General features: G+C 53.2%; 1 protein-coding gene across 3 annotated transcripts in view; it reads right to left on the bottom strand.

The window, feature by feature from the left end:
- HEMGN (hemogen) overlaps positions 1-15,326 on the bottom strand; it is a 36,826-nt gene extending 21,500 nt beyond the window's left edge. The window contains exons 1-4 of one of the 3 annotated variants that reach the window (XM_045020337.1): positions 15,146-15,271; positions 5,743-5,777; positions 5,095-5,207; positions 3,280-3,468 (exon numbers count right to left, since the gene is read on the bottom strand). In XM_045020337.1, coding sequence (XP_044876272.1) covers positions 3,423-3,468; positions 5,095-5,207; positions 5,743-5,777; positions 15,146-15,227 — 276 coding nt within the window. In that variant the 5' untranslated portion in view covers positions 15,228-15,271 and the 3' untranslated portion in view covers positions 3,280-3,422. Of the gene's footprint in view, positions 1-3,279; positions 3,469-5,094; positions 5,208-5,742; positions 5,778-15,145 lie in introns of those variants that run through there. The other 2 variants (XM_045020332.1, XM_045020334.1) reach the window with 2 other exon arrangements.
- Positions 15,327-16,026: the final 700 nt, after the last annotated feature.

The following is a 16,026-nucleotide window of genomic DNA, read 5'->3' as shown; positions in this document are numbered from 1 at the left end:
GCCAGCGCACCGGCCCTGCCGAGGGAGCTGTGCCGCAGGCAGGGCCAGCTCCAGGCACCAGCCCAGCAGCCAGCGCGCCGGCCCTGCCGAGGGAGCTGTGCCGCAGGCAGGGCCGGCTCCAGGCTCCAGCCCAGCAGGCTGCACGCCGGCCCTGCCGAGAGAGCTGTGCCGCTGGCAGGGCCGGCTCCAGGCACCAGCCCAGCAGCCAGCGCGCCTGCCCTGCCGAGGGAGCTGGGCCACAGGCAGGGCCGGCTCCAGGCACCAGCCCAGCAGGCTGCACGCCGGCCCTGCCGAGGGAGCTGTGCCGCAGGCAGGGCCGGCTCCAGGCACCAGCCCAGCAGGCAGCACGCCGGCCCTGCCGAGGGAGCTGTGCCGCAGGCAGGGCCGGCTCCAGGCACCAGCCCAGCAGCCAGCGCGCCGGCCCTGCCGAGGGAGCTGTGCCGCAGGCAGGGCCGGCTCCAGGCACCAGCCCAGCAGCCAGCGCGCCGGCCCTGCCGAGGGAGCTGTGCCGCAGGCAGGGCCGGCTCCAGGCACCAGCCCAGCAGCCAGCGCGCCGGCCCTGCCGAGGGAGCTGTGCCGCAGGCAGGGCCGGCTCCAGGCACCAGCCCAGCAGGCTGCACGCCGGCCCTGCCGAGGGAGCTGTGCCGCAGGCAGGGCCGGCTCCAGGCACCAGCCCAGCAGCCAGCACGCCGGCCCTGCCGAGGGAGCTGTGCCGCAGGCAGGGCCGGCTCCAGGCACCAGCCCAGCAGGCAGCACGCCGGCCCTGCCGAGGGAGCTGTGCCGCAGGCAGGGCCGGCTCCAGGCACCAGCCCAGCAGGCAGCACGCCGGCCCTGCCGAGGGAGCTGTGCCGCAGGCAGGGCCGGCTCCAGGCACCAGCCCAGAAGGCTGCACGCCGGCCCTGCCGAGGGAGCTCTGCCGCAGGCAGGGCCGGCTCCAGGCACCAGCCCAGAAGGCTGCACGCCGGCCCTGCCGAGGGAGCTGTGCCGCTGGCAGGGCCGGCTCCAGGCACCAGCCCAGCAGGCTGCACGCCGGCCCTGCCGAGGGAGCTGTGCCGCTGGCAGGGCCGGCTCCAGGCACCAGCCCAGCAGGCTGCACGCCGGCCCTGCCGAGGGAGCTGGGCCACAGGCAGGGCGAAGGCATTTACCCAGGAACCTTAATCCACAGTTCACACCAGGCAGCACACGTTCGGGCCTAACTATAGGCTTAGCAGTCCCAGGCTACTTGCCGCACGGCTGCTACCACGGCCCATCATACTGGCCGCTGCTGGCTCCGTCATTCCTCGTGCTCCCCACTGGGCTGGCTGTAGGCATCCATTGCCTTGTCTCATTCATACACTGTCAGCTCTTTGAGGCAGAGCCTGTCTTTGTACAGCGCCTGGCACATTGCTCTGCGCTGCTCCGGGAGTGGGGCTCCTAGGCGCTCAGGTAATATAGACAATAAACATACCACTGCCCTACGGCTGCTTTCTGACCTTTCCCCGGTGCAAACCCCACGCGAGCCTTCCCACTGGTTTCAGGGAGCTCTGGGCCAGGCCTCTGGCGCAGTGACAGCCACATAGCGTGTAGAATAACATCGCAGCCTCGTGATATGGGTTTATTTTGCTCTGTGTACAGACTGAGGGCCCAGTGCCAGCAATTGGGAGGGAGAGGGGAAAGTGATGCAGAAAGTGGAGTGGCACCCAGGGCCGGCTCCAGACCCCAGCGCGCCAAGCGCGTGCTTGGGGCGGCGTCCTGCGGGAGGGTGGCAGGCGGCTCCGGCGGACCTCCCGCAGGCATGCCTGCGGAAGGTCCGCTGGTCCCGCAGCGCCGGTGGACCTCCCGCAGACGTGCCTGCGGATGGGCCGCTGGTCCCGCGGCTCCGGTGGAGCATCTGCAGGCATGCCTGCGGGAGGTCCACCGGAGCCGCGGGACCAGCGGACCCTCCGCAGGCACGTCTGCGGGAGGTCCACCGGCGCCGCGGGACCAGAGCACTCCCCGCAGTGCGCCGCCCTGCTTGGGGCGGCGGAAATCCTAGAGCCGCCCCTGGTGGCACCAGTAGGTTCAGGAGGGAGACTGTGTGTGTTTTCATTCTGAGTGGTGTTCAGTTAAAGACAGGCCACAGCCGAAGCCCCAAATTCAACCCCCCTACAGCCAGAAGCATACAAATCTCAAGGCTGACTCAAGGTGAAATTTGATGCTTGGGCCCATCTCCATTGTAAATGTATCATTTTATTCTGCAACCTCTCAGCAGCAAGCGAGAGCGATTGCAGGAACACTTCAGTGCACAAGCTGCTGCGGGGGAGTCGTTTCACATTGGGAATGCAGTGTTCCCTCGTGCTTTGAGCAGAGGACAGGGAATCAGGGGGTTCTGGCCTTTGTTCCTGGCTCTCCCTCTGACTTGATGTGCTCCTTGGCGCTTGTCAATCGCCCTCTCCTTGTCATCCGCTGTCAAATGGTGATCCCTACCTCTTGGGGTGTCATAGGGGTCGACTGATGTTTGTAAAGCAGTTGGCGAGCCTTAGCTGAAAGGTGTTTAATTACCTACAAAGTATTGTTACTATCAGGGTGGGCTCCAGGCACCAGCTTAGCAAGCAGGTGTTTGGGGCGGCCACTCAGGAGAGGGGCAGCAGGTCCAGCTATTCAGCGGCAGTTCAGCGGAGGGTCCCTCCCTCCCGGTTGGAGCGAAGGACCTCCCGCTGAAATGCCGCAGATCGCGATTGCAGCTTTTTGGGGGCAGGGGGCGCTGCTTGGGGCAGCAAAACCCCTGGAGCCGGCCCTGGTTACTATATATAATTTGCACCAATGAGGGGTGGCCCCTAGCAAAAGGAAAAAAGCCCACTTAAGGGCAAATTCTCCTTTCACACCCTTACTAGCATTCCTCTCTCTTCGACACACTGCAGAACTATACTGCATTCCACGGGGCAGGAACTGGCATTTCTATAGTGCCGTCCATGCCTGGATCTCAAAGCCTTCTGTAGTCTGTGTTAGTTCCACGCGTGGCCCTCTTAGCAACAGAACATGGGAAGAAAACAATTCATATGATGGATAAGAGATCCACACCATGAATCTGAGACAAGAACTTACTTTAATTGTTCTTCTTGGGTAGGGTGACCAGATGTCCCGATTTTATAGGGACAGTCCTGATATTTTGGGCTTTTTAAAATATGGGCTCCTATTACCTCCCCACCTCACCCCCGTCCCAATTCTTCACACTTGCTATCTGGTCACCCTATTCTTGGGGAGATCATGTGTGTCTTCCCAGCACATAAAATTAAATGTTTCAAATAAAAATGCTTCTTGTGAATGCTTCCTATACTAATTTTATTATTCAGAATAACAAGCTGAAATGATCATTATTTGTTCTTTTGAATCAACTTAGAGAGCAGAGCATCGATTACAGAGCTTTCTTGTGGTTCATAATGTGTCCTGGAGGGCTCCAAATATTAACATATTTCATTCTTCACAATCTGGATATCTTGCTTGGTTATTCTAGAATACCAGAAAATAAGAAAATAAGAGTTTTAGAAAATATTCCTTAGGTGACATTTAGGATTTTTGTCTAGCCAAATAGAAAAAGGATTGATTTTCTAAAAACGGTGTTCAATTTTCCATTCAAAATGTGTGCATTATTACATATCTAAACTGCATACAGAATTAGCATAGTAGCCAGTTATATGCATAATTGGTTATCTGTATGCACAATTATCCAATTTGAAGTTAATGCTGCTAATTTAATGTACAAATTAAGCATACAGTGGTGCTTTTTGTGTGTTTAATTACATAAAAATCAATCAAATTGCTGACATCCTGTTCAAAGCTGGTGAAGCCAAGTCTGTTTGCTATTGGCTTCCATGGGAGGTAAAGCAGGGCAGAATTTTGCCCAGTGAGACCGTAGTAAAATGCTGGAGTGGGAAATACAAGGAAACTGCAGTGGGACTCACTCCGCTCTGAAAACATTCCTGCAACTTGACCATTTCAGAAGCACAATTTCCCTCCCGGTGAACAGCCACCGTCAGGCAGACGAGGTGCAATGTCTGTGAGCCAATGGCTGACTGACCAGGCGTCTGATTGTGGTAACTGCAAAGGGCAAGGCACCTTGTGTATTTTGCTAATTTGTTTAAAAATCCAGCCCAAGAGTTTTTCCTCAGTTCAGTCAGAAGAGTGCAATGCAATTGGGGCCAGCTGGGAAGTCTCCTCCTCCCTTCTCATTTTGGGGCCATTCTGATTTTCTAGAGTCCAGCCCAGCTGATCTTGCTGGATTCAGCAAGAGCCCTGGATTAACTCACAGAGTCAGTGTGTTGTGTTGTGTTGCTGCTTCCTCACATGCGCAGCATTACATCAGCTGTCGGTGTGCCATTGCAATGGGCTAGAACACTACAGTACCCAAAAGGGGCTAGAATGATTCTGGGCATGGCCCGGAGTGAGGGGCAGCATGCCAGCTGCCCTGCCCCAGGAGCTGCTGGGACCTGATGCTCCCGTTACCTGCAGAAAGTGATTACCCCCTCACTGTTGGCCTACCGCAGACACTCGGGCAAGTGAGAGAGGGCTGGAGCCCCTCCCCCGCGGGGGGAGAGAGAGAGGGGGTAGCCCCACTGGCTCCTATGTGGCTGGACCCAGCAGGGCTGCCCGGGGGGGGGGGCAAGTGGGGCAATTTGCCCCAGACCCCCACGAGAGTTTTTTGAGGCCCCTGGAGCGGGGTCCTTCACTCACTCCAGGGGCCCCGGAAAACTCTCGCGGGGCCTGGGCCCCCGGAGCCTCTTCCACTCCGGGTCTTCGGCGGCAATTCAGCAGCGGGGGGGCCCCCACCGCCGAAGACCCCAGGCCCCCTGAATCCTCTGGGCAGCCCTGGGACCCGGCAGCCTGGATTCAGGGTACAAAGAGGGGTTCTTACCTGAGTCACAATCTACCACCAAGAGATGAAACTGCCCATGTGCTAGAGAGGCCCCCAACTCAGGAGCCACTCGGGAACATCACCGTTTGCCTTTAGGTTGTGTTGGGACAGCCCGAGAAACCTACCTCCTTCCCCGCCCTGCTCTGCGCTGTCACCCTAGGCAAAGCACTCTCAGCACCAACATGGACTCAGCGGTGCGTGAGCACTAGCCAGGGCGACCTTACCTTCGCCTCGCGCAGAGCATGCACTCATTGCTGTAGCTGTTGCCATCAGTCCCGCAGACAGGACTGTAATTCAAGGGGCACGCTGGTGCCAGGGCAGCGTGCTCACATGCCGGCTGCAAAGACAGAAGCCAAACAAGAGTGATCTAATTCCTGCTGTGTTAGAGTTGCAGCAACCAGGGAGCCCCTGTGCCGGTGACAACTTCCACTGTGCCAGGGATGTGGGGTAGAATTATTCTCGATTCCCGTGGGGATTCCCTAGGATGGCCGAGTGCCTGAGCTCTGGCAGGGGGTCCTGCATCAGCAGGGACCTGGAACTAATTGGGGGGTGGGCAGCACGAACTGTGTCTGCAGTGGGAAAAGTGAATGGTGGTGGCAGGGCAGGGGCTGTCTGAACTGAACTGATGGGGCAGCCTGGTCAGGGAACCCTCCTCCCTCCCTGAACCCCCTCGCTTGTGTCTTCTGGTGCTTTCAGCTCTGCCCACAGTGGCAAGGAGGGTCCTCTAGGGCTGGCAGCGCTAGCAGCCCTGGTTCTCCCCACCGCCCCAGTTACAGAGGGCCCCTGTGCACACTCCCTCCCCACTGCCTGCGTTGGCTAGAGCTTGGCCCATACGTGAGCAAGGCAGAAGAGAACAGCAGGATCCTACTCACCGCTCTCGGAACCCCTCCTTCCCGAGGCCCTGCCCCTGAAAGGGAAAGGAAGCCCATGAAACCCAAGTGTAATGGACAGGCCGGTCTCGCTCCGAGGGCAGGGGCAGGCCAGGCACTGGGGAGATAGCCCCGCTAGGGGGCTGAGGAAGGGGGATGCTAGCCACGCCTCGGAGCCGAGCGTGAACCCCGACCCAGTGAGTCCGCCCGCCTCAGCCGCACTCCACGTGTTCGGGTTCGGTTCGGCTCCAAGCCACACACAACAATTAACCCTTCGGTTACTGGTTCCAATCAATCTTAGGAGAAGTAAATTCATTCCCGCTCCCCGCTCCCCGCCCCCCATTCTCTCTCTCTGCTGCTCAGTGCTCTGCTCACCGAGGCCATAGGGCAGGCCCAGCAGCGCCCCCCGTGGTGGAGAGCTGTCACTGCAGTAGAAGAATACACCGCTGCCTCCCAGACAGAATCATAGAATCTCAGGGTTGGACGGGCCCTCAGGAGGTATCTAGTCCAACCCCCTGCTCAAAGCAGGACCAAACCCAACTAAATCATCCCAGCCAGGGCTTCGTCAAGCTGGGCCTTAAAAACCTCTAAGGAAGGAGATTCCACCACCTCCCTAGGTAACCCATTCCAGTTCTTCACCACCCTACTAGTGAAAAAGTTTTTCCTAATATCCAACCTAAACCTCCCTCACTGCAACTTGAGACCATTGCTCCTTGTTCTGTCATCTTCTACCACTGAGAACAGTCTAGATCCATCCTCTTTGGAGCCCCCCTTCTATCAAATCCCCCCTCACTCTTCTCTTCTGCAGACTAAGTAAGCCCAGTTCCCTCAGCCTCTCCTCATAAGTCATGTGCTCCAGCCCCCTAATCATTTTTGTTGCCCTCCACTGGACTCTCTCCAGTTTGTCCACATCGTTTCTGTAGTGGGGGGACCAAAACTGGACACAGTACTCCAAATGAGGCCTCACCAGTGCTGAATAGAGGGGAATGATCACATCCCTCGATCTGCTGGCAATGCTCCTTCTAATACAGCCCAATATGCCATTGGCCTTCTTGGCAACAAGGGCACACTGCTGACTAATATCCAGCTTCTCGTCCACTGTAATCACCAGGTCCTTTTCTCCAGAACTGCTGCCTAGCCACTCGGTCCCCAGCCTGTAGCAGTGCATGGGATTCTTCCTTCCTAAGTGCAGGACTCTGCTCTTGTCCTTGTCAAACTTCATCAGATTTCTTTTGGGCCAATTCTCTAATTTGTCTAGGTCACTATGGACCCTATCCCTACCCTCCAGCATATCTACCTCTCCCCCTATTTTAGTGTCATCCGCGAACTTGCTGAGGGTGCAATTAAACCCATCATCCAGATCATCAATAAAGATGTTGAACAAAACTGGCCCCAGGACCGACCCCTGGGGCACTCCGCTTGATACCAGCTGCCAACTAGACATGGAGCCGTTGATCACTACCCGTTGAGCTTTGCTCTAATCTGAGCCTGCCACTGCGAGCCAGGTGGGGGAAGAGAAAGACCTGCTCGGGGTGGGGTGGGGATCAGGCAGTGCACTGGGCAGGTGGGAGGGGGTTGGGACTGGGACCTGCAGCTCACTCCAGTGGGGAGTGGGTTTGGAACGTGGCCCTGCCTCGTGTGGGCCAGTTGGAGGGAGGAGCTGCCCAGGGGTTAGAGGCAGGGGGCTAAAGGGAGAAGGGCTGGGCAGCCTTCAGCTCTGTCCTTGGGCTTGAAGGGGTCAGGGAGCAGCCCACCCCTTCTCTCCCCGGGGAGAGCCTCTGAGATGGTCCCTCTGTCTATGAGGCCCCTGCTGCCCCATGTGGTGCCTCATGCAGGTGGCTCCCAAACTTCCCTTCCCTCTTACTCTTCTAAGCTGGCCTCCCCCGTCCTCAGGCTTGTCTCACTAGGCCGGGCTGGGCCTGTCTGGTAGCAATCCCAGGCCCATTTGTTATTCTGCTGGCTGGTTTTATAAGGCAAATAACATCACTGTCGTTTTTAAAAATATTGAGCCTAAAAAATGCTGAACCTTTGTTTTAACCAGTAACCCTAACTTGTTTCAGTTCCATTCCAGTTCAGGAGGCAGGACAAAAGTATGAGTCAGGTTCGGGTCCAGATCATGGAGAAAAATACTGGTTTGGACTGATTCTCCGGTTCCAGTTCGGTTCTGGTTCAGCTCATGGCTCAGACTCCATCCCACAGCCTTCCTGCTGGCGCTCCCACGAAGGTGCAGCAGGCTTGTACCTACACTGCTGACTGCTGTTCCCTGTCCCGTAACCTTGGCCTCCCTGCCTGCCTGCCCATACACTGTGAGCTCCTCAGAGCCAGTGGGTTTGGAAAGCGCCAAGCACATCATGGGCACCACTGGGCATCATGGGATATAAACTGGCCATCAGGAGGTTTAGACTTGAAATTAGACGAAGGTTTCTAACCATCAGAGGAGTGAAGTTCTGGAACAGCCTTCCAAGGGGAGTAGTGGGGGCAAAAGACGTATCTGGCTTCAAGACTAAGCTTGATAAGCTTATGGAGGGGATGGTATGATGGGATTGGTCTTTGACTACTAGCGGTAAATATGCCCAGTGGTCTGTGATGGGATGTTAGATGGGGTGGGATCTGAGTTACTACAGAGAATTCTTTCCTGGGTGCTGGCTGGTGAGTCTTGCCCACATGCTCAGGGTTTAGCTGATCGCCATATTTGGGGTCAGGAAGGAATTTTCCTCCAGGGCAGATTGGCAGAGGCCCTGGAGGTTTTTCACCTTCCTCTGCAGCATGGGGCACGGGTCACTTGTTGGAGGATTCTCTGCAGCTTGAGGTCTTTAAACCACAATTTGAGGACTTCAATAACTCAGACACAGGTTAGGAGTTTGTTACAGGAGTGGGTGGGTGAGATTCTGTGGCCTGCGTTGTGCAGGAGGTCAGACTAGATGATCATAATGGTCCCTTCTGACCTTAGAGTCTATGACTGTATGATTCAGATACACAAATCATTCCTTAGATTAACATACTAAGGGCCACCACAGAGCCAAGTAATAGCTGCACAGATACGGGGCCCGAGGCCAGACAAAGCCACTTGCATTTCTTCACCTTTGTTCTAACTAGCCAGTAAACAAAGGCAAGGATGGGCCCACTCTCCCTTCGCCATTAGATCTCTCCTTTAAACCCGCGCTCAGCAGAACCCTCCCCACCAGCAATTGCTCCTCAGCTGCTGGGCTCTTCTGTGCTAGGCTGCGAGCCCAGTGACTTGAGGCTGGGGCTGGGTCTCCAGCCTCCCTGGTCTCAAAGGTGCTGGGCACCTTCACCGCACTGCATGGAAAAGATCTGCTCAATGTGCAGCGGGCGTCAGAACAGCTAACAATGTTGGGAACTACTAGGAAAGGGATAGATAACGAGACGGTAAATATCACGATGCTACTTTATAAATCCCTGGTACACCCACAGCTTGAATACTGTGTGCCGTTCTGGTCAGCCCATCTCAAAAAGATGTATTAGAATTGAAAAAAGTACAGAGAGGGGCAACAAAAATGATTAAGGGCATGGAACAGCTTCCATCGGAGGCGAGGTTAAAAAGACTGGGGCTGCTCAGCTTAGAAACGAGATGACTTGGGGGGTGGGGGGTATGATAAAAGTCAATAGAATCATGACTGGTGTGGAGAAAGGGAACAGGGAAGTGTTATTTACCCCTCACACAACACAAGAACTAGGCATCACCAGATAAAATGAACAGGCAGCAGGTTTAAACAGAAGGGAGTATTTCTTCACACAGTGCCTAGGTGGACCCAGTATCTTATGTTCTTAAGCAACAGGAACAGCCCAACTAGGAGCTGACAAACAGCATTCCAGGCCTGATCCCCCACATCACCCCAGTTCTACACTGACTTACTGCTAAGTTCAGTGGCATGACACCCGCCTCTCACTCCTGCAATCCTGTTGTGCCACACATGGCAAGTGGCATAGAAGACTCAACCTCCCCTTGCATATGGGGCTTGAGACCTAGCCTACATCCTACAGTAGGCCCTGCAAATCACAAGTTTCAGGGGACAATTCAGTGGACAAGTTTCAGGGCCCACTCCCTGGCCCTTCCCCTCCCTCTCTGCTAATAGCGGTTTTACAAACTTTAGCTCCAGGAGAAATCCAAATGCCTCCACAGCACCCTCTGCTGCCACACCGGTGTGATGCTCCTTGTCCCCCTCCCTGACTATTCCTTTGTGTCAAGTGCCAAGTTACTCTAACCCCACATTCCACATTTTTCCTCCAGAGAATTCAAGAACAAGGGGAAACGTTGAATGTTTTATAAGAGCTCTGCATGCATTGACTGAAAACTTATTTTGGAACTGCAAAATCTGAAAATATCAGAGACAGGCTGATTATTGGGTTAGCAGCTACAAATGAAGACAGATTTAACCCTAGCCACAGCTATACAGATAGCAAAGCAGTCTGAACTAGTCATACAGCAGAATAAAGGGCAGAAAAACCTGTGTGACCAAATGCAACCCTGTATTCATAGGCTACACACCATTGTAATAATCTTTGTACACAATATGCTTAACAACTCACTGATCAATAATACCATGACGAAATTTGTGCAGCAACATTATGTGTAAAGTTATGACCGTAAGCTGAAATCACGACTGAAGTGTGTTTACCAGACAAGTCTGGGGAGGGGGTGAACAAACCAGTTTCTCAAAGACAAAGGACAAGCTGACACCTCTAGCCAGGTGTCAACGTTGATGGGCCCATCCCCAGTCACATGGCCGTTCTTTGGCAGTTAAGGGGAGTAGGAACTGATTGATCTGCATTTTAGCAAACAAAATGGAACCTCTTTTACCTCGAGACTCCTTGTCTCCATGCTCACAGCAGGAAGGAGCTTGATGTAGGGGTGACCCTCAGGAAAAGCATTTCAAAGGGTGACTGGACTATTAAAGGGATGGGCAAAAAACACCTCCAGCTCTCTCTCTCTCTCTCTCTCTCTCTCACCTAAGACGACAAAGGAACCAGCCCTTTGGGGCAGATCCTCACCTGAGAATTTGGCCAGCCCTGTTGCTGGGAACCTGTGGTAAGAATTTTACTTTGAACCAAGTCTAGTTTGTTAAGTTTTAGCACTAGAAGCATTTTATCTTTATTTCTCATTTCTAACTTTAATGCCCTGTACTTGTACTCACTTCAAATCTCTTAGTAGTTAAATAAACTTGTTTTAGTCTTAATCCAAACTAAAACAGTACTGTGGTTAAACTGAATTGTTTGGTAACTCCAATTAAAGTAGCAAGCCATTGTACATTGACCCCTTCTAGGGACAACAGACCTCTAATATTTGAACTGTCTAGGAGAGGGCCAGACTGTGCAGAACCCACGTTTTGGGAGAAAGTCTGAGACTGGGACTGTGTTGGGGTCACCCTGCAAGTGGTAACCCAGGCTGGTGGAAGCCAGAGTGTGATTGATGTGTGGCTTGCAGGCTGCAGCTATACACAGACACTCAGGTGTGACCTGCAGGGTGTTTGGGTATTTGTGAGCAGCCCAGGTTGGGAGCTACAACAGCAAAGCATTGTGAGGCACCCACGGTGACAGGGCAGGTGGTGACAACCCCTCACTAGACTGGATTGAACCCAGGAATGCGATATCCTGAAACTAGTTTAGAAGCTGTAAATAGCTACTTGAATGTTAAAAGTCATTATCACAATACCCTGAGGCCAGGAGAGAAAACTCCCAGGCATGGAGGGACAAATCCCAGCCCACATGCACAAGCTGCGGAAAAGTCATATCTGAGGAGATGGTGCATGTGCAGCCAGAGGCACACGGTGAGATACATGCACAAAATATGGACATTTTGCAGTTCTTTGCTGCACCAAGGTACTCAGGGAGTTATGGACAATAGAGATTCATTGTTTCTGGGATCTATCACTTCATAGAATCATAGAATCATAGAATCTCAGGGTTGGAAGGGACCTCAGGAGGTCATCTAGTCCAACCCCCTGCTCAAAGCAAGACCAAACCCAACTAAATCAACTTGTGACAACACAGAACCTGCCTGGACAGTGAAATTGAGTATTCATGGCAAGACCATTGACTTTAAAACTGATTCAGGAGCAGAGGTCACAGTCCTCTCAGAAGGGATTTACAATCACCTGCAACCCCTCCCGGAGCTGAGGTCACCTCACACAGCTCTGAATAGCCCTGCGCTGTACTGAACGGCAGGGGCCAATTCACCACAGAAACAACTTACAAAGACACAAGCTGTGATTCAGCTTGCATGTGATCAAAGGATCAAAGACCAACAACCTTCTCAGTCACAGCATGGGAGCCATGACAGACCTAGTGAGAAAAGTGGAAGAATTCGACCGGGGATTTGATGTCATTGACTTTTGAAAGGAGATCCAGTACAAATCAAGTTAAGAGACAATTCTGAACCAGACAGGATACAAATACCCCGACCAGACTAGCTGCAGACCTATGTGAATTCAGAGGACATCATTGCCTGCTTGGTGGGGAATATTTGTCCAGGTACATAGAAATAAGGTACTCGAAAGATAGAACATTCACGGTGTTATTGAGAAACTGAAGTGCCATAGGCGCCAACTCTATGGATGCTCCGGGACTCAGACAGCCACTGAAAAAAAAAAATAGGGGGTGCTTAGCACCCACAGGGCCGGATTCCTCTTGTGTGGGCCCCAGCTCCCGGACCATGAACCCACCCCTGCTCCACCTCAAGGCCCTGCCCCTGCTCAGCCTCTCCCCCCTAAGGCCCCTCCCAGCGTGCCACTCCCGAGGCCCCGCCCCTACTGGGACTCTCCCCCCCAAAGCCCCGCCCATGCTCCATACTGAGGCCCTGTCCCCCGCTTGGCCTCTTCCCCCAAGGCCCTGCCTGCTGCTCACATGGTGGGGGGAAGAGGGGAGAGGGGGCAGAGAGGAGTGAACCGTGGGCGGAGCCTTGGGCATGGAGCAGGAGGCAGGGCCATGGTCCAGGCACTGGGGAACCTTCTGGGTGTGGGCCTGGCCCCACAGACCATTGGTGCCATTGTAAACCTGGTACTGAGCACCGACAAGCCACAGTGTTGCTGGCAGTTTCATCCAGAAAGCCTCTGTGAGAAGTAATGGCTTTAAACTGGGACGTTAGTGAAGACAGCTTGTAGGTGAGTGCAATGATTTTAATATACTGTAATTCATTATAATGTAATGATGCAATTCATTACTATTTTAATAATGATTACGTCGGTAAAATAGCAATGATAGACACATTCAATAACTAGAATATGAAAGAAGTGTATAAATATGCTGAAAATAGCCTCCCCTCAAACATACACACACCTCTTCAAAAGCACCCACCAGCAAAAACAAAAGTCAGTGCCTGCGTGAAGTGCACTTTTACTCATGGCAGTATTCCAGAACAACTAGTGACAGACAATGGACCACAATTCACTGCAGCAGAATTTAAGTCCTTCTGAATGAAATACGAGTTTGATCATATTACTATCAGCCCACATTACCCACAAGTGAATGGAGAGGCTGAGAGAGCTGTAAAGACAGCCAAGAAAATCCTACAGCAGGAAGATCTATTCCTTGCTCTTCTGAGTTGAAGATCAACACCAATAGCAGCTACTGGATATAGTGCAGCACAACTCGGGGTGAGAATACAGCTCAGAAATAGATTCCTTTCCAAAGCTGGAACTGTATCTCCAAAGTGGCCAACCATGAAGACAGTAGCCATATTGGATAAAAAGGCTAGTAGAACTTAACGAACACTTTTACAACAGACGTCACTCAGCAAAAGAGCTGCTGGGTCTAGAACCTGGTGACCGAATTCACGTCAAATTTATATGGTGGAGAAAAAGGATGGACAACTCGAGCTGTGATGAAGAAAAATAATTCAGTGCCCAGATAGTATGTGATTGAGACCAACAATAGAGAGGTCCACAGAAACTGTTGACATCTATAGTTTGTTCCTCAGAAAGAACAATCAGAGCAAACTCTACAGGTGGATGCAGAAGAAGAGAAGGACAACGACTTAAGGATTCTAGACTGACAACAGACAGTCGTTGCAACAAATGACAGCCAAATGACCAAGCTGTTATGCATTCGGATTATGTAATTTAAAAAACAGTACAATCCTTCCAGAGACACTTAGACTGCTACCTACTGCTCTACAAAGACAGCGGAGACAGTGTCAATACTGAAGTTGGTAGAAAAGTAGAACTTAAAGGGGAGAAGTAACGGAATGCTAATCTGTATGATACTCTTTCACCACTAGGTGGCGCTGTGTACAGATTTAAGATACCCTCAGTACTAAAGGATCTTACAGTGCACGCATCGGGTGTGTATCTCTCTGAGAAGTACCTCTGCAGTCAGCCTACATCTGATACAGAAGCCTGACCTGCTAGGAGCAACCCTGGGGTCACCCTACAGTGCACAAGTAGAGCCCCCGAGCAGGGTACGGCCCACTGAACCTGTCCACATGGCCCCTGTGCAGTGTGCCCCATGGGGCACAGCACATCCCACGGAGCCCATCAGCACAGCCCTTGCGCATGTTATGTCCCGCTCGGGCCATCCACATGGCCCCTGTGCAGGATAAGAACAGAAGAATGGCCACACTGGGTCAGACCAAAGGTCCGCCTAGCCCAGTGTCCTGTCTTCCAACAGTGGCCAATGCCAGGTGTCCCAGAGGGAATGAACAGAACAGGTGACCATCAAAGTGATCCATCCCCTGTCGCCCATTCCCAGCTTCTGGCAAACAGAGGCTGGGGACATACTCCCTGCCCATTCTGGATAATAGCCATTGATGAACCCATTCTCCATGAACGTATCTAGTTCTTTTTTGTATCCCATTATAGTTTTGACCTTCACAACATCCTCCAGCGAGGAGTTCCACAGGTTGACTGTGCGTTGTGTGAAGAAATGCTTCTTTTTGTTTGTTTTAAACCTGCTGCCTATTAGTTTCATTGGGTGACCCCTAGTTCTTGTGTTATGAGAAGGAGTAAATAACACTTCCTTATTTACTTTCTCCACACCAGTCATGATTTTATAGACCTCCATCATATCCCCTTTAGTCGTCTCTTTTCCAAGCTGGTACATCCCCCTCAGCCCCTCCACAGGGCCCCTCTGTGCACAGTATGACCCCCTGAGACTGTCCGCCTGGCCCTTGTGCATGGTACGTCCCACTTAGCCCATTCATAATGGCCAGTCTTGTCCACATGCAAATCTTTCAGGAAGGTCCACATGAGCATGTGATTCCTGCATTTGTGGAGGCTGGGCATGAGTGCCAGAAGCTCCCTGGGGAGGGGAGGGGGGCACCAGTGCCTGGACTGGGGCCTTGCCTCCTGTTCCACCTCAAGGCTCATCCCCACTCAGCCTCCTCCCCCCAAGGCCCTGCCCACGCCCCACCCCCACAGGCTGTGTTCCACCGCACCAGGAGCAGACTTACCACACTGAGCAAGGAGAAGGAACAAAGCCGTGAGGGCCCCCAGCATTCGGACAGTCATGGTGATTCCAGCACAGCTGTGCATACTCTGATCCACTTCCAGCTCCTGTTATAGGGAAGGCCTTGTGCTTATCTCTGGGGAGCTGGGAAAAGCCATGTGTCCACTGTTTATTTAAACTCAGGGCTGCTGATTCCTCAGCTGTGCCCAGGAAGTGTGTGTACATTTTTAACAGTGCGTAATCAACCACTGGAACTATTTACCAAGGGTTGTGGTAGTTGACACAGCGACTGCCTCTCAGGAAGGTGGAGTACCTACTGTCACAGAGTGTGGGGGAGTCAGGGCCCTGCACCCCCACTTCCTGTGATTCACTGTGACTCTCAGCCAGCCGGTAAAACAGAAGGTTTATTAGACGACAGAAACAGAGTCTAAAACAGAGCTTGTAGTTACAGAAAACAGGACCCCTCAGTCAGGTCCATCTTGGGGGTTGGGGAGCCCAGACCCGAGTTCTGGGCCTGCCTCCACCCTGTCCCCCCAGCCAGCTCCAAACTGAAACCCCTTCCTGCTGCCTCCCCCAGCCCCTCCTCCAGGCTTTGTTCAGTTTCCCGGGCAGGAGGTGTCACCTGGCCCCAACCCCCTCCTGGGCTCAGGTAACGAATGGCAGCCACCATCCTTTAGGTCAGGTATCATCCCTCAATGAAGTCAGACCCTTATTTCCCAGCACCATCAGTATTAATGCAGACAGTAAACTAGTAAAACTCTCATGCAACATTACCAGGTTAATACCCCCTACTCCCTAGTCCATCACATCTCTTCCCCACTTCAAGACTGAACTGAGCGGGGTCACTCTGACCAGTGACCTGGGGAAGTTCGGACCCCCCTCTCC

This window comes from Mauremys mutica, chromosome 6 (assembly GCF_020497125.1).
Source record: "Mauremys mutica isolate MM-2020 ecotype Southern chromosome 6, ASM2049712v1, whole genome shotgun sequence".
Lineage (NCBI taxonomy): Eukaryota > Metazoa > Chordata > Testudines > Geoemydidae > Mauremys > Mauremys mutica.
The sequence above is the reverse complement of the archived record's forward strand: the minus strand, read 5'-3'. Positions and strand labels throughout refer to the sequence as shown.